General features: G+C 50.6%; 1 protein-coding gene across 1 annotated transcript in view; it reads right to left on the reverse strand.

Moving 5' to 3' along the window:
* LIMD1 (LIM domain containing 1) overlaps positions 1–20,158 on the reverse strand; it is a 90,383-nt gene extending 70,225 nt beyond the window's left edge. The window contains exon 1 of the mRNA XM_032161827.2: positions 18,031–20,158. Within this exon, the coding sequence (XP_032017718.1) occupies positions 18,031–19,438 (1,408 nt within the window). The 5' untranslated portion in view covers positions 19,439–20,158. The remainder of the gene's footprint in view (positions 1–18,030) is intronic.
* Between the last annotated feature and the right edge of the window lie 6,198 nt (positions 20,159–26,356).

A 26,356-nucleotide genomic window follows, 5' to 3' on the forward strand; every position in this document is an offset into this window, starting at 1 on the left:
AGAATCAGAGGAACTTTCACACTGCTGTGGGAATGCTAAGTGGCACGGCCACTTGGGAAAAGTTTTTGGCAGTTGCTAAAAAAGTTATACATACACCTACTCCATGATCCAGCAATTCTATTCCTAGGTATTTACCCAAGAGAAACAAAAGCCTGTGTCTATACAAAGACTTGTACATATAAGGTGCAGTGACTCATGCCTATAATTCCAGCACTTTAGGAGGCCAAGGCAGGAGAATCACTTGAAGCCAGGAGTTCAAAGCCAACCTGGACAACATAGCGAGATCCCACATTTACAAAAGAAAAAAACAAACAACAAAAAAACCCAAAGATTTACACACAAACAATCCTAAAAGACTTATTCATAATAGCCAAAAATGAAAAAAAAAACCTCAACAGGGAAATGGAAAAACAAAACTTGTGATGTATCCATACAATGTAATATTACTCAGCAGTAAAACAAAAGCACAACTGATAATGCAAAAAGCCCAATTGATAATGCAACAGCATAGCTGAATTTCACAGATATTATCTGAGTGAAATAAGCCAGACAAAGGAGTACTATAGTTGATTCTCATTATTTGTAATAGTTATGTTCTATAAAATTGGCAAGAATACTGAATCAGTCAATACTGAACCACTGCTTCTGGCAGAAAGACAGGGTTAGGTTTCTGAAAACTTCTGATCACAACACTTTCATCAACTGATTAATATATGACCTTGTTTTATGTGTGTTTCTATTTAGAGACACCTTCCTTAGCATATATTGTTGATTCATTAACATCGAACCCTCAGCCAACAGCCCTGTAGCTCGTGCCTGAACAAAGCTTCTCTCATACATATTCTCATTGTAAAGCACATCACAGCCCTCTTGCTCTTAGGAACACTAGAAAGCACTCCAGCACTATGCCTGGGGGCCATTTGAAACAGCAAAATCATCAACAAAAACCACAAAAATGCAAAAACCATGGCACTAAATAGACCATGAAAAGGACACCTGTTTACTGTATGAGCTGAAACAAGAAGGCGGAGTGTTGCCTTGTTCGACTTCAGCTGGGAAGACAGGCGTCAGGGGACTCAAACTTTTCAGCACTCTGTTATATCTGTGAATGATCACAAAAGAGCTGTGAGTATTAATTTTGGGGTTACAAATAAATTTTAGCAAGTAAGCTGATTCACAAATACAGAATCTGTGGATAATGAGGATCAACTGTATATAAATACTATATGAATCCATTTATATTACATCTTAGAATGGGCAAAACTAATAAATGATTTTTAAAAATCAGAATTGCAGTTGCCTGGAGGTGAGCACTAACTGGAAAGAAGCATGAGGGAACTTTCTGGGGATGGAACTATTCTATATCTTGATAGGAACGTGGGTCACACAGGTGCATGCATCTGTCAAAACTCACTGAACTACACATTTCTCTGTATGCAAATACAGCATTTTGAAAACAATTCCTAGACACTCCTCCTATCAAGAAGTGAGAGTGTGGGAGGGCTTGTGACTGCTTAAAGTAATACAGCACAACAGAATGACACTAAGTGACTTCCAGGCATTGAGCCTGACCCCAAGTATCAAATGCAGACATCAGATAGCCTGCAAACGGCCTGGCACAGTGGCTCACACCTGTTATCCCAGCACTTTGGGAGGCCGAGGTGGGAGGATCACTTGAGCCCGGGAGTTCAAGACCAGCCTGGGCAACACAGCGAGACCCTGCCTCTACAAAAATTAAAAAATTAGCCAGGCATGGTTGTGCACACCTGTGGTCCCACTTATTCAGGGGGCTGGGATGGGAGGATTGCTTGAGCCCAGGAGGCCAAGGCTACAGTGAGCTAAGATGGCGCCACTGCACTCTAGCCTGGGTATACAGTGAGAATCTGTCTTGAAAGAGAGAGAGAGAGCACGTGCCTGCAAACCATGACAGAGCTGGGCAGAAGCCATGCTAGCTTCCTCAACACTACCTCTTTTCTTCCTCCCTGCCCTCCTCACTGGCCCCCACCAACTTCACTTCCTCTGCTCTCTGGCTATAAATTTGGGCAGAAATGCCTCTCCCCACACCTCACACACCCACCGTCAGGCATGGGCAACCCAGAGAGGTGGCAGCTGTGTGCTATGGGCAGAGGAGGGGCTGCCAGCTCCAGTCCATTCACGGCTTCTAACTGACCTCTGTGGCCGGCCAACAAAGAGCCTCTGTGTAAGTCCCTGCCACCTGCAAGCAAAGCCTCAGTGATGTCAGGACAAGCCTCAGACAAACGGGCCTTTGCAAGCTGCCTGGAAAGCCACCTCCCAGCCTGCCCCTGCATTGGCCACAGGCCTATTGGGAGGCCCATACCCAGGACAGGGCTCCAGAGCCTAGACAGAGGGACAGGACACAGGCATCCCCGTAGCCTGTGGCCCCTGATGAGCCGAATCCCAAACAGCCTTCCTCCCACCTCTTGGGACAGGAAACACCATCGTTCACTTCTCTACCTCCCTCAAGGGGATGGGCCATCTCTTTGGGCTTTCTGCCTGTACTTGCTGAACTGAGTGTATTTTTTAAGGCGCTGGAAAATTGGCTCAGCTGCAGCGACCACCTGCTCCATCGAGCCCTGTGCACACAGCAGCTTCGGACCCCAGAGCGCCCCTGCTTCAAGTGGGAACGGATTCGTTCTAAGGCTGCATGGGAGCAGCCTGCCATCCCCTGCATCAGGCATTTGGCCTCAGTGGGCTCACTTGGTGGTTGGCAATCACAAAATCAGCCTCCCTTGAACAAATGATGATCTTTTTGTTTAAGCATTTGTGGTTCTGAACAAATTGATTGGGCTTGGCTTTCAGATGGGACAAGGTAAAGAGGCTTTCATGCTTTTGAGAAAATGACAAAGCAAGAGAATGTATACAGCAAACCACACAGGCTGTGTCACAGCCTGTTCTAAGTGCTTTGTAAGGCACAGCCCTGCCCAGCAGAAAAATATGCAAGCCACGTGCGATTTTACATTTTCAAGTACCCATACTTAGGAGGTAAAAATAGGTGAAACTAATTTTAATGTTTTACTTAGGCCAATATATCCAAAAGTCTCATTTCAACATAGAATCAATATGAAAAAGATTAATGAGCCACTCTTTTCTCCATACCAATTCTTCAAAATCCAGATGTGCTTCAAAAGCACATCTCAGTTCAGAAAAGCCACCTTTTGAAGTACTTCACAGTTGCACGTGGCCAGTCTCCTGTACTGGACAACTTAGATCAGACATTAGCTAATTCAGTCCTCACAACCATATGCACATTTTACTGATGGGGAAACTGAGGCACAGGGCTGCTGAACAACATGCGCAAGGTCTCAACAGCTGTTGGCAGAGCTGGGGGGTGGCAGATCCAAAGCCCACGTGCTTATTAGACTTTTCATTCCCACCAACAGCTCATCAAATCAAAGGCACCACGCATGCCTGCCGGCATGTCTCCCTGCTCCCTGCCAAACCTGCGCAGGCCTTTGGTGAGCTGGTCCTTGGAACTCTGTAAGTTTCTGTCCAGACAAAGCGTGTATCCCAACCCTTTCTGGCCCCTCTAGTCCTCAGCTACCAAAGGCATCTCCTACCCACATGAGAGCACTCATCTGAGTAACTCTGGTTAGGGTGAGGGATGTGGACAGCAGCCCAGTGCCCCTGCCTCCCTAGCACATCAGTGTAGGGTATGGATTGATGCCAGAATGTGTGTCCCAGCTAAAGGCACTGACACTCAGGAGGAAGTCAGGGAATATCTGCTCTCCACATTTGGCCAGAGTGTACACATATTTATTCGAGAAGTCTTTTTTTTCTCGAGACAGAGTCTTGCTCTGTTGCCCAGGCTGGAGTGCAGTGGCACACTGCAAGCTCTGCCTCCCGGGTTCAAGTGATTCTCCTGCCTCAGCCTCCCAAGTAGCTGGGATTACAGGCGCGCACCACCACGCCTGGCTAATTTTTATAGTTTTAGTAGAGATGGGGTTTCGTCATGTTGGTCAAGCTGGTTTCAATCTCCTGACCTTGAGATCTGCCCACCTCGGCCTCCCAAAGTGCTGGGATTACAGGCATGGGCCACCGCACCCAGCCTCATTCAATAAGTTTCCATTGGGTACCTGCTGTGTGCCAGGCACTGCCTTGGGCCCTGGGGATACAACAGTGAACAAAACAGACAAAAACCCCACTACCAAGGAGCTCAGATACAGCAGGAGGAACTAAGCAATACCTGTTTGTGACAAAAGGAAGCCCTAGTAGTCCTAATTCAGTCCCTTGCACATAGTAGGTACTCAATAATAGCTGTTGAATGAATGAGTTATCCTGGCTTGGAACTATTTTTTCTGGATGTGGTAATGCAAAGATAGGTCTGGGGCAGGGGTGAGGGCTGTGGAACCCCGCAGGAAAGCCAGTGACCCACTTGGGGTTCATGCCCACAACTCCAGGTTCAGGAATCTGGAGCTCCACCCACCAAGGAAACCCAGGAACCATTCAGAGCCAGGCGTGGTGGCACACGCCTGTATCCCAGCTACCTGGGAGGCTGAGGCAAGAGGACTGCTTGAGCCCAAGAGCTTGAGGCTGTAGTGTACTATGATCACACCTACGAATTAAAAAAAAAAAAAAGAAGAGAACATCAAGAGGCTCCCCCAGGTTATATGCTGACCGACTGAAATTCCCTCAACCTCAGAATGTAGTCAAGTCTCAAGTTTACCGAAAGGGACAGGGCTTCTCCAAGTTCACTGAATCTGGAGGTCCAGCACTTCTAACACTCAACTTCCATTCCATGTTTGGCCCTCCTCCCACAAGCAACGTCACCCAAGTCGTCACCAGATAAGCTCTCCCTTCAAAACTCTAACAGGTAATCAAGGTCTGGTGAAAATTGGCACAGCTACCACCAGGCACAAGTTACGGAGAAAATACCTATGTAGCATCCACTGTTTCTTAGCCACTACTGCTGAGCAAACAGTAGCATTGTCACCAAAATATTTCCCTTTTTTATTCTGATTGAGTAATATTATAAATACACACCATGATTCATTCATTCAACAAATATCTCATGAGTAACTTCTACAGACCAGGTCTTGGGCTTTCTATTTTGAACCTTACCGTTAATTCAGTGTTTGGTTTTATTTCTTCATTCTTTTTTTTTTTTTTTTTTTTTTTGATACCAAGTCTCGCTCTGTTGCCCATGCTGGAGTGCAATGACACAATCTTGGCTCACTGCAACCTCCGCCTCCCAGGTTCAAGCGATTCTCCTGCCTCAGCCTCTCGAGTAGCTGGGACCACAGGCATGCGCCACCACACACAGCTAATTTTTGCATTTTTAGTACAGACAGGGTTTTACTGTGTTAGCCAGGCTGGTCTCAAACTCTTGACCTCAAGTGATCCGCCCGCCTCGGCCTCCAAAAGTGTTGAGATTACTGGTGTGAGCCACGTGCCCAGCATCATTCCCCTTACTTCTTAGAGACAGGGCCTCACTTGCTTCTAAACAAACTTTGTCATTGTACACATTTTTCACACCCTCCCCATCTCAGGCTTCTTCACTCCGTCAGTGGGCTTCTCTGTAAGTAAATGAGGGAAAGCTTCCAAGTTCAACCAATGTACATGCCTGGGATGCCCCTGCCCATACACGAGGTGTCCGAAGCAAGTTCTCCCTAAACCACTGTCACCCCCAGAGCCAAGAGTCTTCTCCAAGCCAACAGCCCTGAATCTAAAACTGGCTCTGAGGCTCAAAGCAAGGGAAAGGAAACAGAATTATAAGCAGCACAGGACCTCTAGTCTCCATAAGATGAAGAAACTGAGAGCAGAAAAGTGAAGCAGAAAAGTCAAGCTTACAGCCAGAAAGCAGCACAATCAGGCCTGCAATGCAATCCTTGCTGCCCGCATTTAATGTAAAGGTAACTGTCAGCAAATGCCCTGGAACCTAGCCATGGCCAGCAGCTGAGCTGCCCCCAATTCCATTTCTTTCTAAATTTACTACCTCTCTGCATCATCAAGAAGGAATGCAAACTGAGGTAGCGGGAGGGGAGGGAACAGGCGACATTTTGGCAGACGCAAAACCTCAGGGCCAGCCCTGACCATCACGCGAGCAAACGTGGCCACAACTTGGTTCCACCCTGCTGAAAGGAAATCCATCAACCCAGCTGACAGGGAGGTGCAGGGGAAAAGGGAAGCTACTGTTATTGTCAGAAGGGGTTTCGGGCACAAAAAGCAAATCTGCTCCTGCTTTACCACCTGAAATGACCGTCACATGCTGGCCAGCCTGGGCCTGCTGGAATATGTGCTCACCCCCTGACTTGGAGCCTGCCTGCTAAGAGGGGTGCCTTATCCACTAGCTCCTCTAAGTACCTCAGTCACTATCCTTCCAGAACTAGCTGCAGGGCGGACTCATGCTAAATGCAAACTCCCTCCCTGGAATGACAGCATCATGGCAGGCTTCCAGAACTTTTTGTGTGCTACAAAACATGTTTGTGGGGAGGGAGGTAGAGACCCCTGAGATGCTCCCGACCAGCTTTCAGTAACCAGGAGTAACCCATCCTCACTCCCCAGGGACACAGCGACAGTCACACAACAAGAAAGATGAGGAAGGAACTTGGCCAAGTTTAAACTCATAGCTCTCAAAACTTAAAAATAACCTGGCTGTGGATCCTAAGAACTCCCTTTGAAACCCTCAAGCAGAAAGTCTCCTGCCTTCCAGTGTGACCCTGAGACCCTGTGTCCAGCTGGTTTCCCTGTAAGGGGAAAAATGGAAAACAAAAACTGGAGTGGATATAAATATTTGCTGGCAAGTGCTACCCTGCGTTGCCATGCCTTGGAAATTTTGGTGACCTGTTTTGTTTTAGGACAAGGTTTCTGTTCAGTTTGCTGGATGGACTCTAAAGACGGTGTCATCCAAAATTTGGTTATAGGCCAGGCATGGTGGCTCACACCTGTAATCCCAGCACTTTGGGAGGCCAAGGCGGGTGGATCACTTGAGGTCAGGAGTTCGAGACCAGCCTGGCCAACATGGCGAAACCCCATCTCCACTAAAAATACAGAAATTAGCTGGCCAAGGTGGAGTGTGCCTGTAATCCCAGGTACTTGGGAAGCTAAGGCATGAGAATTGCTTGAAACTGGGAAGCAAGGTTGCAGTGAGCTGAGATATTGCCACTGCACTCCAGCCTGGGCAACAGAGTGAGACTCTGCCTCAAAAACAAAAAACAAAACAAAATTTGGTTCAAGCACCTCTGCACACAGCCTGGGGTTGCTCCTGACCCCCAGACAAGGCATCTTGCTCATGCCCAAGGGAAGTATGGGCTGGCACACCCCTATCTATGCCTGCAGCACTTGGGGATGTCACACAAGCACCCCTGAGGACATGGTCCACTTGCCCTAACCCACACCCCTTCAGAGGAACACAACGCAGCCCATGTGCCTCCGAGCCTCTGGGGCTCTGTCCACTGCCCTGCAGGGAGGCACTTGTGCAGGCACAGGCTCCTGGACAGAAGAGAAAGCTGGAGACAGCCTCTCATTGCAAGAGTGGGACCCAACTCCTCCAGTCAGCTCAGGCACGCCTCCACACTCTGCCTTCTTTCTTGCTCCTGGAATGGCCCTGGCTCCACCAGAGTACAAAAAGACCTCAGCCTTGACCTACCCTAGCCACAGTAGCCCCTGAAGTTTCTTCTTTGTTAGAACGGAGAAACTTCCAAGAGCTAAGAGGCAGCACAACACAGTGGTCAAAATCTCCAACTCAGCAGCTGGACTCAGCAAAGATACGTCATAAAAGTACTAGGCAGGCCACTTAACTTCTGTGTAGCTCAGTTTCCCCATCTGTGAAATGGGGATAATAAAGTAGGGTTGTTGGGAGGATTGAACAACTTACTACAGGTGAGAAAAGCATAAGAAGTGCTTAGGAAAGTGTCTGGCAGAGAGAAACTGCTAGACAAATTTTAGTAGAACTGTCTCAGAGCCATAACCCCAGCTAAAAATCCCTTATTCCACCTTCACGGACTAATGGAAGTCCCTCCGCTCCTTCAACAGGCATCCACGGAGCCCACGGCATGTGGGGCACTGGGACAAAGAAGGGAGACTGGCCCAGACACTGCTGGGCCTGAGGCCACTATCCTATGACAAACGATCAGGGCTGAGACCCAGCAACGTGCAGGGCGCCACAGGAGCACACGGACAGGACCGGGTCATGCCAGTTCAAACAAGGACACTGAGTGCCACAGAACAGAGCTCCCAGCTGCCCCCTGCACTAAGGATGACAAGTTTAATTGGAATGAGCGCCTCAAAAGGCCTGCAGGGTTGGTGATCATCCTCATACCAGTGGCTTGCCACGTGTGGTTGTTTCCTAAAGGACACCTTTCGTCCTTTCTAATCTCATTTTAATTAGATGCACTCTTCCAAGCAAATTGGACTTTAGCTCAGTAAATGATTCTACATTTGGCCAGAGATCCAAGAATCACAGTGCCTGATACATTCTGTATCACCAGTGGGCTCAGCCACTACTTTGTACTGGATACTTTCTGCAGACAATCTTAACACTGAGTATTCTAAGAATGGAAGGTACATCAGTGATTCATGTTTCTTCTTTAATTGTATGTGTTTTCCAGAATATCTAAAGTAAAAATGATTACCACTTACAATTGCAAATGTAACCATAACTAAAAATAAAAAAATTGTTTTTTAATTCTGTAGAGGTCTGGAACGGGGCTGGGAGGCCAGGCCGCTTGGCCTCTGCCTTTCCAGGCTCTCTGCCACTGCCAACAATAATGCTGCCCAGTCCCTGTTACTTGGTTAGCTGAAATCCAGGCATCTAATTATACCCAATGCCACTGTCACAGGACTTTGGGCCGGGAAGGACCCTGAGAGGTCATCTTGGCTCCACAGAGCTAGAGGGACTTGCCCAACATCACACCCTGAGCTGCTGGTGGGATCAGGCCCAGAAGACCTGATTTCCTGACTCCCAAATATGTGTCTTTCTTGCACAGTTCTGTCTCCTATGTGACAGTCACAAATCAACAGATGTAAAGAAACGTAACTTTTTAAAACCCCTGGCAAGAATGATCGTGTCACAATATCCGTTTCATGTTCTGGACCGTTAATGGAAAGAGCAGGAGGGCTGGATGGAAGAAACAAGACATTCTTTCCTGGTCACAAAACACAGCAGAAACATACCATACCAAGGAGGGAGGACCCCAGAGAGAAAGCGTGACGGGACAGGCAGACGCTGTGGGAATCCATGTCGGGACGTGCCAGGGCTACGGCTCCCAGCAGATCAGCCTGCTTGGAAGGGATTGGTGGCATTGGCAGCACAGCACTGGCCAGAAGGACATCTGTTGGGAGCCGCCAAGGCAAGGACCTCAACAGGTTCAGAGAAAACAAGGCTGGGATGATAGGGAAGAAGGAGCAAGGTGAGGCACAGGAGGGGTGGGCCAGAGCGAGGGTCTCCAAGGTCACAGTGAGAGGAGTGTGAATCCATCGCACTGGCTGTCCTTCCCCACAGCACTCAACCCAGTGCTGAGGACACAGTGTGACCTGACACGTATGCATCATTGATCTGCTGATTGAGCAAAAAGATGAACCTATCTAAATGAAGTTTGAGAGCTTCCTCACCTCTACCCCTGGAAAACTCTGAAGAGATGTGCTGTGGAGAGAGATGGCATGCAGGGACGGGGCTGAGGCACATGCTGCAGTCACATCCCTTCAGAGAACACAGAGGACCGAGATGGTATCCAGTCCTTGACCACTGATCACACAGGAGTCACCGCTGTTACAGGGCGAGCTTCCAGCCCAGGAGGACATACAGTGGAGGTGGCCCTGGACAGATGGCACCAACTCCTTGCTGTCTCCAGCCCAAGCTTCACCCAGGTCAGCCACACGATCTCCGTTCATCCAACCCCAAACATGCCATAATGTGTTTTTACATTTTTCAAGTTTTTAAAAGTTACATCAAATCACATGTTTGTTTAAAAGCTCATTTTTGCTATCAGAAATCAGACAGCTGATTCTTGGACACTGGTGGTGACTGTACAGGGGGGCACAAGGAGCTTCCTGGGTGATGATCATGTTCTGTCTTGATCTGGGTGTTGGCTACGCAGATGGGTTCCACTTTGTGAACATCTATGATATGTGTACTTTTTTTTTTTTTTTTTTGTTTTTGAGACGGAGTCTCGCTCTGTCGCCCAGGCTGGAGTGCAGTGGCACAATCTCGGCTCACTGCAAGCTCCGCCTCCCAGGTTCACGCCATTCTCCTGCCTCAGCCTCTCCGAGTAGCTGGGACTACAGGCGCCCGCCACCACGCCCGGCTAATTTTTTGTATTTTTAGTAGAGACAGGGTTTCATCGTGGTCTCGATCTCCTGACCTCGTGATCCGCCCGCCTCGGCCTCCCAAAGTGCTGGGATTACAAGCGTGAGCCACCACGCCCGGCCAATATGTGTACATTATACATCAATAAAAGGTTAAGAATACATGCCTTCCTGACTTAGGAAGATTGCCTGGTCCATTAAAAAATGCATGGGCTGGGCCCGGTGGCTCATGACTGTAATCCTAGCACTTTGGGAGGCTGAGGTGGGAGATCACTTGAGGCTGGGAGTTCAAAACCAGCCTAAGCAATATGGTGAGACTCTGCCTCAATTTTTTAAAAGAATGCACACAGGCTGCCCAATGTCTAAAGGACTGGGCATCCCCATATCCCAGGGTGTGCATCTGCAGGGCCAGAGAGATTGGAGTCTTGAATGTCACTGACAAATGTTACCAGCAGTATCAGAAATTTACTTCCATGTCAATGGAAACCTGGATTCAGCTGGTTCAAATTACGGCACATCTCCAAAAGGCATTCTGGTGGCAGTCCCCAGGTCATCACATCTAGTCATGCCAGTCACTCAGACAGAGGCACATGGCTGTTGAGCTTCTGTCACTTTCTTCCACTTCAGCAGTTGGTTTGGGTTTAATGAAATGCCCGATACGAGAGGAGGCTGGTTAGCCAGTGCCTCTGGGGAACACAGACAGACCTCTGTCCTGGAATTCTCGTGGGGCTGCTTTATTACAAGACTAGCCCATGTTGTTTCTTTTTATGTGAAAAATGCTCGATTTTTAAATCTAGGCTAGAAGTAAGCACCATGTTTCAAGCAACTATTGCTAATAAAGTCTGATAAACAGTAATTAAAAAGTCATGAAGGGCCAGGTACAGTGGCTCACGCCTGTAATCCCAGCACTTTGGGAGGCCAAGGCGGGTGGACCACGTGAGGTCAAGAGCTCAAAACCCACCCAGCCATCATGGCGAAACCCCGTCTCTACTGAAAATACAAAAATTAGCCGGGCACGGTGGTGTGCACCTGTAATCCCAGCTGTTCAGGAGGCTGAGGCAGGAGAATCACTTGAACCCGGGGAGGCGGTGGCTGCAGTGAGCCAAGATCGCACCACTGCGCTCCAGCCTGGATGATGGAGTGAGACTCTGTCTCAATTAAAAAAAAAGAAAAGTCATGAAGACGAGGAGCAGCTCAGTGTGCAACAGACTGTCAGATGGAAGGGCATCTGTAGTCATGTAGACATGCAGATAGGACATCTGTAGTCATGCAAATAGGACATGTAGGTACGTAGATAGGACATCCACATGTTCCTTGCTTGGACTGTTCGTTTAACCCTGTGCATTGCTAGGAAAGTAAAATCAGGTAAGACAGGCTCCCTGACCCTGGTCAGGGCAGGGCCATTCTCAGGAGGAGTCACACCTGTTTTCAGGCTCCCAGGCTAAGGGGGGTCTGCCACTGCAGTTTTCTGGGTTAGGATACTGCTGAAAGGACATCCACCAAGGACAGAAAAACCAAACACAACGCCAACCTTTCCTCTCTCCATGCTGGTGAGGAGCAGCCCTGTCCATCCACTTCCTGGGTACAGGAGACCCTGGAACCTGCTTATTCTTGCCTTTCCCACCCCTCTGGTCCTAACGAAGTCTGGCAGAGCCTTCTCCCCAAGTGAGCAGAATGTGGCTCTCTCCTGGTTAGCTTTAGCAGTGACGGATCACCAGGCCCACCCACAGCAGGGAGGGTGAGCACAGGGGCTTCAGGTCCAGGGGACACAAAAGTCCACAGCCCAGGCCGGGCACAGCGGCTCACGCCTGTAATCCCAGCACCTTGGGAGGCCAAGGAGGGTGGATCATGAGGTCAGGAGATCGAGATCATCCTGGCTAACACGGTGAAACCTCATCTCTACCAAAAACATATATATAAAAAATTAGCCGGGCGTGGTGGCAGGCGCCTGCAGTCCCAGCTACCAGGAGGCTGAGGCAGGAGAATGGCTTGAACCTGGGAGGCGGAGCTTGCAGTGAGCCAAGATCGCGCCACTGCACTCCATCCTGGGCGACAGAGTGAGACTCTGTCTCAAAAAAAAAAAAAAAAAAAAAAAAAAAAAGTTCACAGTCTGAAATGTGGGGGAAGGAGGCATGGAAAATGCAAGGAGCCCACAAATGCTCCCTATAATACTTGGGTGGAGAGTGAATCTGGAGGCGCAATAGAAGGCATCCACTCAGACGTGAGAGACCACCTAGTCCCACCATGCAAGTGGTCAGAGCAGAAGGAAAATCCCGACTGGTGTGGGAGCACCACTACTTGTACCCACGTGGTCTTGAGCAAGTCACTTAACCTCTCTGGCCTCAGTTTCTCAACTGTAAACAGAGAATGGTGCCTACATCAAAACTAAACGTGCAGGTTAAATGCCAACAAGGCCCACAAAGCACTGAACCCCAGTGCCCAGCACACCACTGGCACTTGACACACAGTAACTACTACTAGAACCGTAATGCCCAAGTCACCCGCTCCTACCTGTCCCGAGAAGGGGGCGCTGTGGGAATGCTGCAAAGGCCCTTCGATGAAGGAGAGGACAGGGGAGGGCGCAGCTGCTGGGGTGCGGCAGGCAGGTTGCCCTTCTGTCAGCCCCTGGAGAGACTGTCCCAGCTGCACAGAGCTACCTCGCCCAAAGTCACCATCTTCCTGGGCAGCCCACAGCCAACAGCTGATCCACGAGGGAGTGTGAAGGCCAGGCCATGTCAGGCCAACTAGGATGACCCTAAAGGACTTTTCCAGCTCCCAGGCTCCCTGCGGGGTCAGGTCCCAGCAGCTCAGCTCTCCTCTACCCACTCCTGATTCCTTCTCCATCTTCCACAGGTGGAGACCTCAAAAGCACCTTTTAATAAGCCCTTGTATGGTCAACTCTGCCTCAGTCAGCTTCCCAGGAAACCCAGCCTATGACAAGTGGTTTATTTGTGGGGTTTTTTGTTTTTGTTTTTGTTTTGAGACAGGGTCTCGCTCTGTCACCCAGGCTGGAGTACAGTGGCACGATCATAGCTCACTGTAGCCTCAATCTCCTGGGCTCAAGCAATCTTCCCACCTCAGCCTCCCAAGTAGCTGGGACTACAGGTGTGCACCACTTTGCCTGGCTAATTTTTGTGTTTTTTTTTGTAGAGATGGGGTCTCACTGTGTTGCCCAGGCTGGTCTTAAACTCCTGGGCTCAAGCAATTCTCCTGCCTCAGTCTCTTGAGTCACTGGGATTACAGGTGTGAGCCACCACACCCGGCTTGTGTCCTTTTTCCTTAGAAAGGGAGAAGAGGACAAGTGTGAGGAAGATAGTGGATCGCATGGAGGAGACGGTGGGGCACAACTAACAAAGGCACGGTGCCCCCTGCACCCCACCTTTGCAGTGTCAGCAGTGGTGCTAAAACAGAAGCCACACTGCACTAGGTGGTGCAGGCCAGGAGCAATGCCTAGAAGACCAAAAACCCAACAACATGGACATAGGGACGCAGAGGCCGTGGGGGCAGGGGGTGGGGAGGGTGGCTGGAGGAGGAAGTAGGCCCAGCAGAGTAGGGAAAGAGACACACCTCTGTAGGATCCTATTTTACTAAACCCACAAAGACCAGCCATGGAAAGTGCCAGGAGAGTTCCCATGCCAAGTTAATCAGTAACTGGAAACTGGGCATCTTGAGACTCTAAGGGCTTACAAAGGTGGCAACGGGGATTCACAAGCTCTTCCCACAAAGTCAAATACCCAAAGGGACACCTTCGGTTCAACCTAGGAAGGGGCCCAGGCTAACCCAAACATCTACTTTGCTTTGCTTTTGGCCTGAGTGACATCACCTCTCATGGGGAGTTCTGTCACTCTGATTCTCACTGCCAAGCACACTGCACCATTAAACATTCTTCTATTTGGAAGTAGAATCTAACCATTATTTAACAAATGTAGCGTGCTGGGTAGACAAAATCTTTCAAGTAATACCAGATGCAGGGGAGGGAAAAGTATCTGTGGGGGTGAGCCCCTCAGCTGTCCAGCCTCCTTGGGCTACCAACAAGGGAGGAGTGGTCTGGAGGAGCATGTGGTCTCTTCAAGGTCCCCACACAGGGCCAGGCAAAGACTGCCAATCCTCAGACCGAAAGACTTCCTCCTCTGCCCCAAGGTAGGGTGCAGAAGAGCAGATGGAAGCTCTGCCACCAAAGCAGGTGTGGGGCAAACCCTCTCCTACACAGCTGGCAGCTCAGCCCTGGCATGAGCTCTGCAGGAAGCAACCAAGCCACACCTAAAGGACACAAACCACGCAGCCCCACAGTCCCACTCCTGGGAGCTGATCTTGCAGCTACGCCTGCCCCTTGTAGATGGGTACATTCCAAAGGCCCAACAGTGAGGGCTGCTTAGGTGACCTTAGGTGACCTGGGCACATTGCACAGCAGCCACGTATAGCCAACTGAACACATGCTGATGTAGAGCCACTGCCAAGACGCTGTGTAGTGGAACGGCATGCCACCACTGGGGCTGGCAGAAACACACACATGCTCATTACACCCAGAACACTTGACTAGACAGACCAGGCAAAGAGGCTCAATTTTCACTGCGCGTGCTTGCTTATCTGTGAAGTTTATACAAAAAACGAATAAAATACACGATTCCATTTCTCAATGAAATTCCAGAATAGGTAATGCCACAGGGACAGAATGCACATTGGTTGTTGTCAGGAGCTGGGAGAGGATGGGGGGAAACAGGGAGCAACTGCTTTATGGGTATGGGGTTTCCTTTTGGGTTGATGAAAACATTTTGGAACTGGATGGAGGTGTTCATTGTACAACGTTGTGAATGTATTAATATTAAACACCACTAAATTGTTCACTTCAAAATGGTTAATTTTACATTATGTGAATTTCATCTCAATTAAAAAAAACATAAAAAGAAATAAATAAAATAGGCTTCCAAATCTCTGCTTGGGAGACAGTTTGGCAATGCTGGTTAGACACATGGGCCCTGAGGCTGAACTGAACTGTCAGGTTCAAGTCCCACCAGTACCCAATATGACCTGCGACACTGCCAGTAAGTAATTTAATCTCCCTGAGCTTCCGTTTCCTCATCAGTAAAATGGGCATAATGGCAGAACCAGCTTCCGAGGATGCTGTGACCAGTCAATTCAATAGTCAGCATCAAGTGTTCAGTACAGTGCCCAGCACAGACCAGGCCTACAGGGACTCTGTGCTTGCTGTCTGCTCTGCCAAGAACACCATTTCCCTGGGAAAACACATGGTCCAGTCTCCTGCCTGCCTTTGCTCAAATGCGTCTTCTCGGTGGGACATTCCCTGATCACCCAATTTAAAACTGGAAATCTCTCTGCCAGCCCCAGCCCCAGGGCTCCATTCCCTTTCTCTACTTTGATTCTCTCCCTAGTACTTGCTTATTTACTTCATTCACTCCCTGCCTCCTTCTACTACATTGTCTGCTCCAGGGAGGCAGAGGTTCCTGTCCGTCCTGTTCACTGTGTATCCCCAAGACCTGGAACACAGCATGGCCTCAAGATAGGTGCTCAGTAAATTTTAATATATGCTGAATGGATGAGTAGCATCAGCTAATACCGCTGCTCTGATGCACAGCATAAACTTGCATCCCAAGATAAATAAAACTGCTGTTTGTGTTGTCCAATGAGCTTGAAATTTACAACTAAACAAAAGTTTAAATTAAAAGACCCACAGTATTTCCAGCTAACTATTACTCCCAAATGTGGGAATGTACTGAGGAGAAAAGATAGTTCACAGTAAGATGGTGCCATGTGCTTTAAAAAATAAACCAGTAGGCGGGGCACAGTGGCTCACACCTGTAATCCCAGCACTTTGGGAGGCTGAGGCAGGAAGGTCACTTGAGCCCAGGAGAACAGCCTGGGCAACCTAGAGAGGACCCCCCAACCTCCACATCCCCTTCCTCCCCTGCTTCCTCCCAAGTAGTCCTAGCTACTCAGGAGGCTGAGGTAGGAAGATGCCTTGAGTCCAGGAGGTCTAGGCTGCACTGCACTCCAGCCTGGGCAACAAGGCAAGACCTTGTCTCAAAATAAATAAATAAACAAATAAATTAATAAATAAATAAAACTTTAAAAAAAGTAAGCCGTAAACAGTTACCCTGACCTCAGCCTGCTGAGTATGGGGTGAGAACTGGCTCCCAAGAGGTTCTCGTGAGAAGCAAAACACAATGCTACCATAAGTTGCACACATCCAGCAGCCCAGTGCCTCAGACCCTGGTCCCTCAAAGGACCTTGGGACACTTGCTCGTTTACAGAGAATAAGCGTAAACTGACAGCAGTAAGCCAGCTGTCTTCCTCTCCCAGGGCCTTCCCTGTCCCTGCCCTCCATTAGGCAGAGCTGCTACCCCAGCAGGACTCAGGCTATGGGGAACACGGGGGTCAAATATCCAAAGTTAAAAAATGAAAAAGAAAAACCCCTCCGATTCTCTGCGAATAGGCTGTCTTTCTAGTTAGCTCTCTTATGAGACAACTAATCATTACTCAACAGAAAGATACAGCTACCACTAAACCCCGTGCAAAGAAAAAAAGTTGAAGCTAGCAGTCTCCAAGAGTTTGTGGTTTTAAAAAAGAGAATAAAACAAAACACGCAAGTTTGAGTAAAACCAGGAAGATACATTTTCCATCATAGTTTGTGCCACGGCTGTGGTGCAACCTGGCTGTTGGCTGTTACCTGGGTGTGGGCTGGGTTAGGAGGCACATGGTGCAGCAGGGCTCAAATCTCACCACACAGCAGGATCACGGTTTGCTGGGTCCCATCCCACAGTTTCTGATTCAGTAGGTCTGAGGTGGGGCCCAAGAATTTCCATTTCTAATCAGTTTCCAGGCAAAGGGATGCTGCTGATCCAGGGACTACACTTAAGAACCACTGCTCTGGCCAGGTGCGGTGGCTCACGCCTGTAATCCTAGCACTTTGGGAGGCCAAGGCGGGAGGATCACGAGGTCAGGAGATTGAGAGCATCCTGGCTAGCGCAGTGAAACCCAGTCTCTACTTAAAAAAAAAAAAAAAAAAAAAAATTAGCCAGGTGTGGTGGCGGGTGCCTGTAGTCCTAGCTACTCAAGAGGCTGAGGCAGGAGAATTGCTTGAACCCGGGAGGCAGAGGTTGCAGTGGGCCGAGATTGCACCACTGCACTCCAGCCTGGGCTACAGAACGAGACTCCATCTCAAAAAAAAAAAGAACCACTGCTCTACAAGTCTTTCATGGTAGTGTTTGACCTGCCTCAGCTGCACACAAGTACCCACCTACACACAGACACACACACACAGACACACACACACGGCAGTCAAGAGCCCCTGCCTCAATCACTGGCCCCTCAAACAGCCAGATCAACCAGATCTGCCCAACCAGCTACAGACTGAATGCTCAGGGGTACCTGCCCCTGAGAAAGCTGGTCCCACTCAAGTCCTATATGAGCCTGTCACTGAAAGAGGCTCTAAAGTCACACCCAAAACCCTTGAAATCCAAAGCCACAGCATTTCTCTTTTCTGAGAGCAGTCATGAGCAATCCCACCCTGCCGCACCCTTCACACATGGGTAACCCCAGCTGCAAGGTCTGCTTTCTGCCCCAGGATGCTTTCAAGTTTCTGAATCAGAAAAAGCAGCTGAAAGAGGAAGCCCAAAACAAACAAACAAAAAAACAGGCCACTCAGAGAGAGGTAGCTACAGCCTACAGCATCCCTGGTAGGCGGCATGTTCCCCAATCTCAAGAACCCCATCGCCCCACCATGGGCAACTCCACCAGCCTCTCACTCACCAAAGTAATCGGCCTTCGGGTGAGCATCCATCTCTCGCTCCAGACGCTGGGTGAGGGCTTCTAATTTCAACTCAGCAGCAGAGGGTCTCAGCTCAGGACCTGGGATGAGGGGCTGGCAGGGCAGCCTTACCCTAGGGGAGCTAGGGCTCTCCAGGAGCACAGGTCCCAGGCTACCATCAGAAGACCAGCCCAGGGGACCCTCTTTACAAGATAACTCAGGCAGGGTGGACATCACTGGATGGACAAGACTGGTGGGGCTGAGCTTGGGACCAGTGTCAAGGTCTATGCAGCCAGGCTTCGGCCCCAGCCCAGGGACCGCACCCTGCTGTGAACCGTCCAGGCCAGCTGGCGAGGATGACGGGGCAGAACTGGAAAGGTAAGATTTGGGCCCATCCTGGAACCAGGGTTGGGGGTCCACGTTGGGTTTGGACATCACACCTGAAACCTCACTCCCCAGCCCCGAGTTTGATCTTGGAAGACCTCCTTGCCTGGGGCAGCTCAGGGCCAGGGGTGCTGACACAGAAGGGGTCCTGGGCTGAACAGGCCCCAGAGCTGGTGCTCCGTTCTCCAAGTTTGGGGAAAGCAGGCCAGGGCTCACCCGCTGGGACGAGGCAGTGGACCAAAGGCCTGTTGGCTTCTCGCTGCTGCGGCCACCAATGCCACTATTCTGACCACCGAGGCTACTCTCAGAAGACCTGCTGGAGCTCAGGGAGAGCTGTCGGTGATTTAGCGGATGGTCCCCGCAGGGTTTGGGCAGTGGTGGGTCGCTCCCTGGGGAGCTAGGCCACACACTCCCTACACTCAGGCCGATGCTGGGGGACACTCCTGGTTTGTCACCCCACTTTGGGCTTGCCAAGGAGAGGTTGTCATAGTAGTCTCCGTGAGTGAGGCAGGAAGGATCCTCGCAGGGGCCTGGCTGGTGGAAAGCAGACATCTCAGAAGTCGCCGGGCTCTCCCTGGAACCACAGTCCTGGCTGCCATGCCTTGTGCCATGCAGGTATGGCCTGGATCTCTGCTCCTGCGGTGGGTACGGGGGCTGCCCAGCGGCAAGTGTGGTGACTGCCCCAGGTGCCCCTGTCGAGGCAGCAAGAGGAGGCTTGGCAGCACCATCCACAGTCAGCTTGCTGCCCACAACTTCCCGACGGGCCTGTGGGCCCAGGCGGCCCCCTCCATTGACAGGGCCTCTGCTCCCCCTGGGCAGGGTCTCCTCCTGCAGGAGCTGCTGCTGCTGCTGCTGGAGGTGGATTTTGGCCATCTTGGTGGCGAACACTCTGCGAGTTTCCTCAAACTCAGGGTTGTTGCCTGCACCCTTGTCCACTCGGAAGAGCCCATCCTTGGAGGCCTCATACATGTTCAGGTCCTCGATGAATTTACTGGCCTCCAGGCCCAGGTCGTCATACTTATCCATGCTGCAGACAGGTGTCCGGGCCTAGCCCAGGTACCGTGTGTGTGTGTGTGTGTGTGTGTTGAGGGCAGCGGGGAGATGCTGGCGAAGGGTCGGGGCTCAAGTCTGGCCCAGTACAAGTAAAGACTTCCACCTGCCTAGCGTGAAGGGCATGACCCCAGGACCTAAGAGTCCAGCCGAAGTTGAGACCTCAACGCCAGCTGGACCAAGTTTGCTTCCAACTCCCTTTCCCCTGGAGACGTCCTTGTTGGGGTAGCTGGTGGCACTTCGCTGTCCCGGGCCTGCTCAGCGGAGTTCTTTTCTCCTCTTCAAATTATAAAAGGAAAAAGAAAACAGCAAAAAAGTAAAATCACATCCTCCTTAGGCAACCAAACACGGAAACTCACAGCAAGGCAGCAGCCGACTGGGCCGGGTGAAGCTGAATCGGCCGGGAGGGCGCCGAGGCCGCGAGTCGGGCCGGAGCAAAGGCGCGGCGGCTGAGGAGCAGGTACGTTCCGGGCGCTGGGTCCTCCGCTGCTTCCCCGGAGCTGCGATCCCGGCCAGCGCCTGGCGGGAGCGCCGTCCGGGACGCACGGGCGGCCGAGCAGCGGTAGGAAGTTCACGGCAGCTGGAGCTGGCGGCCCATTGTCCGATGGCGGCGGCGGATCGGCGCGCGCGGGCCGGAGGGCGGCGGGACGCGGAAGTGAGTGCGCCAGGCGCAGTCCCCGCTGCTTGCTCGCCGGCTCTGCACGTCCCGAGCCCGCGCCGGGGCGGAGGGGGCGGCCGAGGGGCGGGGACGGCGCGCGGGCGGGCGCCCAGGGGCAGGCCTGCACCCGGCAGCGTGGCTGGGCCTCCCGCCCCTAGGCCTGGCTGGAGAACACCGAGGGGTGCCCCACAAGTCCGTCCCACGCTCTAGCACTGGGACTGCACGGGAGTTCGCCGCCGCCACTGCCGCCCCCTGCGAGTCCTGGACCGAATTGGGTGCTCCGACCTCCCTTCCAGCCTCGGGTCCTCAGCCCGGCCCCGCCCCTGGCAGCGCTGGGCGGGGTCCTCCGCTCAGAGACGGGCGGCCTGGGTAGCCTGCATGGGCCCAACACAGGCGCTGGGAGTTTACGAGGAGTTTCGAGGACGCCGCTCCTCGCTCCACTGCCTCAGTTTCCCCGGTGGAAAGCCAGCCCTGTGTGCCTCTCGAGGCCGGCACTGTCCAGGCTGTGCCCGCCGCCCGGCTTGCCCGAGGTGCACTATTGGAGAGGCGCACGGGCGTGTCACCCATGGCTGGCCCACCGTCCTCTTTGACAGGTCGGGAGACTGAGGCAGAGAGGGGGAAATGCCCAACATGCCAACGTAACCAGCAAAGCGTAGATGGGAGCCCGGGCCCTCTGAAAGAGCGGAAAAGAAGAAAGTCTCGTGCCCGCGCGCATTTCACGTCCTCAGTGCAGCAGTAAAAGCACGTGCCCTAGTAGGCTCGTTATTCGTAGAGGGACCCATGTGCAAGTGGATCCGCGCAGCTCCAGGGACACCAGGCCTGACTCCTTGGCGCCCCCGCATGGCCCGGGACTCCCTATACCAGTTCCCAGGCGACCCTGGAGAGGTTTCATTTCCCACACTACAGCCATCGTGATCCTAAGGCAAATACTAGAACAGACACTTCTCTGCCTAAATCCTCAGTGGTTACCCCAGAATTAAATTGAAATCGGCCTCTTGCCGCAGCCTTCCGGGCCTGATCTGGGGATCTTCCCTCCCTCCCTGCACTCTAGCTGCAGGAGCTTCCTGGTGTCTGCCCAGAGCTTGTCCCTAAACTGAGTGGCTCATCTTTCCCATCCCTGCTGAAGTCACCTCCTCTTAGAGGCCTTCTCGGAGTGGTTCCTGTTGTTCTTTTTCAGCACCCTCTTTACTTCCTGCTCAGTTCTGATAACTATTTATAATTATTTATTTGTTGGTTAACGTGCGTTTTTTTGTTTGGTTGGGTGGTAGGTTTCCCACTCCATTTGACCATATCTGTATGCCAAGTGCCTGATATATATTAATAGTAGTACCTAATGGTCGAATAAGTGAATTAGTGAACCCCTATCTGCCAGAGTTGTGACAGAGAACAAATAAGATAATATATATGAATGTGCTTTATTTTCTGTAAACCAGGGGTCCCCAACCCCTGGGCTACTGACCAGTACTGGTCTGTGGCCTGTTAGGAACTGAGTGGCACAGCAGGAGGTGAGAGGAGGCAAGCCAGCGAAACTTCATCTGTATTTACAGCCACTCCCCATCACTGGCATTACCGCCTGAGCTTCGCATCCTGTCAGATCAGCAGTGGCATTAGATTCTCAGAGGGGTGCACAAACCTTATTATGAACTACCCTCATGAGGAATGTAGGTTGCACGCTCCTTATGAGAATCTAATGCCCGATGATCTGAGGTGGAACAGTTTCATCCCCTGTCTGTGAAAAAAATTGCCTTCTGTGAAACTAGGGCCAAAAAGATTGAGGACCACTGCTGTAAACCCAAAGTGTGGTTAATGGACTCCATATCACCAGGAAGCTTGTTGAAAATGCAGAATCTTAGGCCCCACTGCCAACCTACTGAATCAGAATCTGCATTTTAACAAGATTTCTGGGCAGTTTGTTTGCACAATAAAGTTTGAGAAGCACCGCTATAAAGCACTATACTAAAATGAAGTATTTTTATTAAAAAAATTTTTTTTGGTTTTTTATCTATAAGTAATACATGTTTCTATAACAACTTTGAACAATACAGACATATATAAAGTTTTAAAAGTTGCCCACCATCCCCTTTCTCAGAGGTAATCATAATTAAACACTCCTTAGGTGTTGGGTAATACTTATTAATTAAAAACTGGATTTAGGCTAGAGACCAGCCTGTCTAACAAAGCAAGACTCACCTCTACAAAAAATTTTTTAAAATTAGCCAGGTGTGGTGGTGCACAGCTGTAGTCCTAGCTACTGGGGAGATTGAGGTGGGAGGATCGCTTGAGTCCAGGAATTCAAGGCTGCAGTGAACTGTGACTGTGCCACTGCACTCCAGCCTGGGTGACAGAGTGAGACAATAAAACAACTGGATCTACTCATAAACCAAGTGATTTGCTTATGAAATTTCTAGAACAGTAGTTCTCAAAGTGTGGTCCTGAAGCCAACAGCATTAGCATCTCCTGGAACTGGTCTAAACTAGTGCTCCCAAACTTGAACATGCACCAGAGTTCCTTGGGGAGCTTATTAAAACACCGATTGCTGGACCCTACCCCCAGAGTTTCTGATTCTGCAGGTCTCAGATGGTGACTAAGAGTGAATGTCTCTAACAGGTTCCCAGGTAATACCACTGATGCTGCTGGTTCAGGGACCACACTTGGAGAAACACAAGTCTAGAGTCCTGATTCCATGCTTCCCTAGGCACTGTGTGGCAGTGGCCCTTGATACACATAGGGGTGCATTTTCTTTTGGAGTGGAAGACTGGCTCACTTTGCCTGACCTCCAAATATGGCAGCTGTAGCTGACAAAGTGCTAGGAATATGTGGCCATCCCTGTGCAAAGTCCAGTAAGCTCAGAGCCAGCTTCCTGGGTTTTCAGTTTGGGACCCTGGTGCAGGAGCCACAGACACCAACCAGTGCTCTTACATTTGTCTTCTCTTTTCATCCTATCTTGGTGATAGCAGCAGTGGTCCATCTGGAGCAGCCACTGCCATGACGCTGGCTGCAATAGCAAGGTGTGGCCGGGACTGCATGCTCCGTGGAGCTGGTAGGAGCTAGGAACAGGCAGGAGCCCCACTCCCTTCTGAGTTGGTGGGGCGGGAGCCCTGCCTTCCCAGGCACAGCTGCAGCCACCCAGCTGTGGCTGCAGACCTGGGCATCCCTGTGCTCCCAGGGACCTAGAAAGCCCCCCTACCCCCACAGGCTCAGAAGTGCCTGCTCCTGCTGCCTGGCCTCTCCTGGTGCCCACTCTGATTTTGGAGCAAAGTTGAAGCTGAGGTACTGTCACGACCCAGCTGGGGGTGCACGCACTCAGCGCAGCACTGACACACCGGTCCCCTGCCGCCTCAGCCCCATCCAGACTTTGGGTGCCAGTGAGCACAGGAGGGAGGCCAGGGTGGGGCTGAGGGCAGTTTGGCATGTATCTGCAGGCACCCCTCAGCATGAACAGCCTGGGTGCCATGGGTGCCATGGCCAGCAGGTTGATGGCAGCAGGGGGCAATCAGGCTCCTGGGTGCAATGGGATGGGTCCCCAGTGAAGCCCCACCTTCAAGCCAGGGACAGCCTGAAGCCTAGGGACTGGGCTATCAGTCCTGCAGACTGGTGTGAGAATTTATGGTGCTTTTCCTGGGCCTGCCTATGGCTGCCCGTGGACCAATCAGCACACACTTCCTGCCTTCTGAAGTCCATTAAAAAAAACCAGACTCAGGCAGACAATGGGATGACCTGCCTGCAGACAGGAGCTTCCCACTCCGGGTCTCTCTGCTGAAGGCTGCAGAGACATCGGGGCGACCTGCCTGTGGAAGGCGGCTACCCACTGTGGGTCTTTTCTCCACTGAAAGCTGGACACTCATCGGGACAACCTGCCTGAGGAAAGGAGATACCCACTGAGAAAAGTTCTGCCACTCAGTGAGGCTCCTTTCTGCCTTGCGCACCCTCCAGTTGTCTGCATACCTCATTCTTTGTGGACACAGGACAAGAACTTGGGACCCGCTGGGCAAATGGCGGCACTAAAAGATCTGTAACACAAACAGGACTGAAACACACCCCTTGCTTGCCACATTGTGGGCAATGAGAAGGAGAAAAGAGAGAAGGAGAGAAGAGCAGCAGCCCTTTGGGGAGCCCAGACCTAGGAGCGCCCCAATCCAGGGTTACGATACCCTCTTTGGGGCTCTGCGGTTCCTGGTGTCTCCAAGCTTCCAGGTGCCACCGCATTTCCCAGTGCCAGCGGTGGAAGTTGCCTGTGGTACGCCTGGTCCAGCCACAGCCTCGCAGGGAGCTGTGCCCATGCTGGCACCTGGAGCTGCTGCCCTGCCACAGCTGGCATGCCTGGCTGTGTGCAGTGGCCAGACCCCATGCTTGCTTGCCCACACACCTCTCGCTGCTCCATGCCTGGCTTGCCCTTGGCAAGCATGGGATCCACACCAGTAGCACGAGCTAAGCACAGCCTGTCAGGCTAAGTGGGCGAAACAAGACCAGCAGGCCTGAGCAAAACTTGGGCAAAGGCATCACTGGCCACAGAGGTTTCTGGCTGGAAAAGCAACACCCCAAGTATCCTGTGACATTGGCACCTATGTGAGCCCACAATCCTTGATGCCCTCCTGCCTCCCCGCATCTTGGCTTAGCTGAAGTGCTCAGCATTCCAGAAGCTTGTAGACATTACTCTCCAACCCCACTGCCATTCTAGAACAGTGGCACCATCTCCATCAACTCAACACAAACCTGAATCCACAATCCATGTATTTCCTGCCCCAACTGGCTTGTCCTCTCTTAGTCAATGGATCACCTTTCACCGTTACAAAATAGCTTATAAAGATGGCATCCCAGCCGAGCACAGTAGCTCCCTCCTGTAATCCCAGCACTTTGTGAGGCCAAGGAGGGAGGAATGCTTGAGGCCAGGAGTTTGAGACCAGCCTGGGCAACAAGCGTAGTGAGATCCCATTTCTACCAAAAAATAATTTAAAAAAAATTAGCCAGGTAGGGTAGCACATGCCTGTAGTATCGCACCACTGTTCTCCAGCCTGGGTGAAAGAACAAGACCCTGTCTCAAAAAAAAAAAAGGAATAAAAAAAAAAGATGGTATCCCATGGGCATCAAACTGAATAATATACCACTGTGAAAGGGTACTTAGAAATGGCCAGGAGACTATTGATGTTTTACTGCTGCTGTTTAATACTTAAGAGGCAGAGGTCTTTCAAATTCTGTGCATAGCATTTAGAATCCCAGCTGTGGTTATTTAATATAGGCTGTTTTTGTCTGTTTCATGTGCTTGGAAACAACTTTAATATCTCAAAAAAAGGTGTTTATATTTGCATAACAGTTGTTTAAGAAGCAAAATACTGAAAAGCTAAAAAATTTTATCAGTAGGTAGGCTGAGTGTAAATGGCTTTGTTTAAGTGTTTACCAGTAATGTTTTATTTTGTTTTCTTGAATGAAAACATGTTCAGTATTCTATTTTACTAGTGTCTTCGTCGATTTGGGCTGTTATAACAGAATACCACAGACTAGGTGACTTATAAACAACAGAAATGTATTTCTCATGGTTTGAGAGGCTGGGAAGTCCAAGATCAAGGCACCAGCAAATTCAGGGTGTTAACCAAAAATAAAATCCTAAGACCCCCCAACCATCTAAATGGACTTCCTCCTCGGCCAGGGCACTCCAAAATTTAACCTGAAAGTGGGGGTCAGACATGCCTCATTACACCTCTCTGGCATTAACATCAACACAGACCTTAAGTCTGATGAGAAATATTTACAATCTATTCTCTCTGGTTTTGTTGTTGTTGTTTTGTTTTGAGATGGAATTTTGCTCTTGTTGCTCAGGCCGGAGTACAATGGCACGGTCTCAGCTCACTGCAACCTCTGCCTCTTGGGTTCAAGTAATTCTCCTGCCTCAGTCTCCCGAGTAGCCGGGATTACAGGCACACGCCACCACGCCCGGCTAACTTTTTGTATTTTTAGTAGAGCTAGGGATTCTCCATATTGGCTAGGCTGGTCTGGAACTCCTGACCTCAGGTGATCCACCCACCTCGGCCTCCCAAAGTGCTGGGACTACAGGCATAAGCCACTGCACACAGCCCAACAATCTATTCTCTCTGAAGCCTGCTACCTGGAGGCTTCATCTGCATGATGAAACTTTGGTCTCCACAGTCTCTTATCACAACCTAGATTTTTTTTAATATTGATAACTATTTCAACTAATTGTTGGTTAGAAAAATTTTTAATCTACCTATAACCTGGAAGCC

This window comes from Hylobates moloch, unplaced genomic scaffold, assembly GCF_009828535.3.
Source record: "Hylobates moloch isolate HMO894 unplaced genomic scaffold, HMol_V3 SCAFFOLD_8, whole genome shotgun sequence".
Taxonomy (NCBI): Eukaryota; Metazoa; Chordata; class Mammalia; order Primates; family Hylobatidae; genus Hylobates; species Hylobates moloch.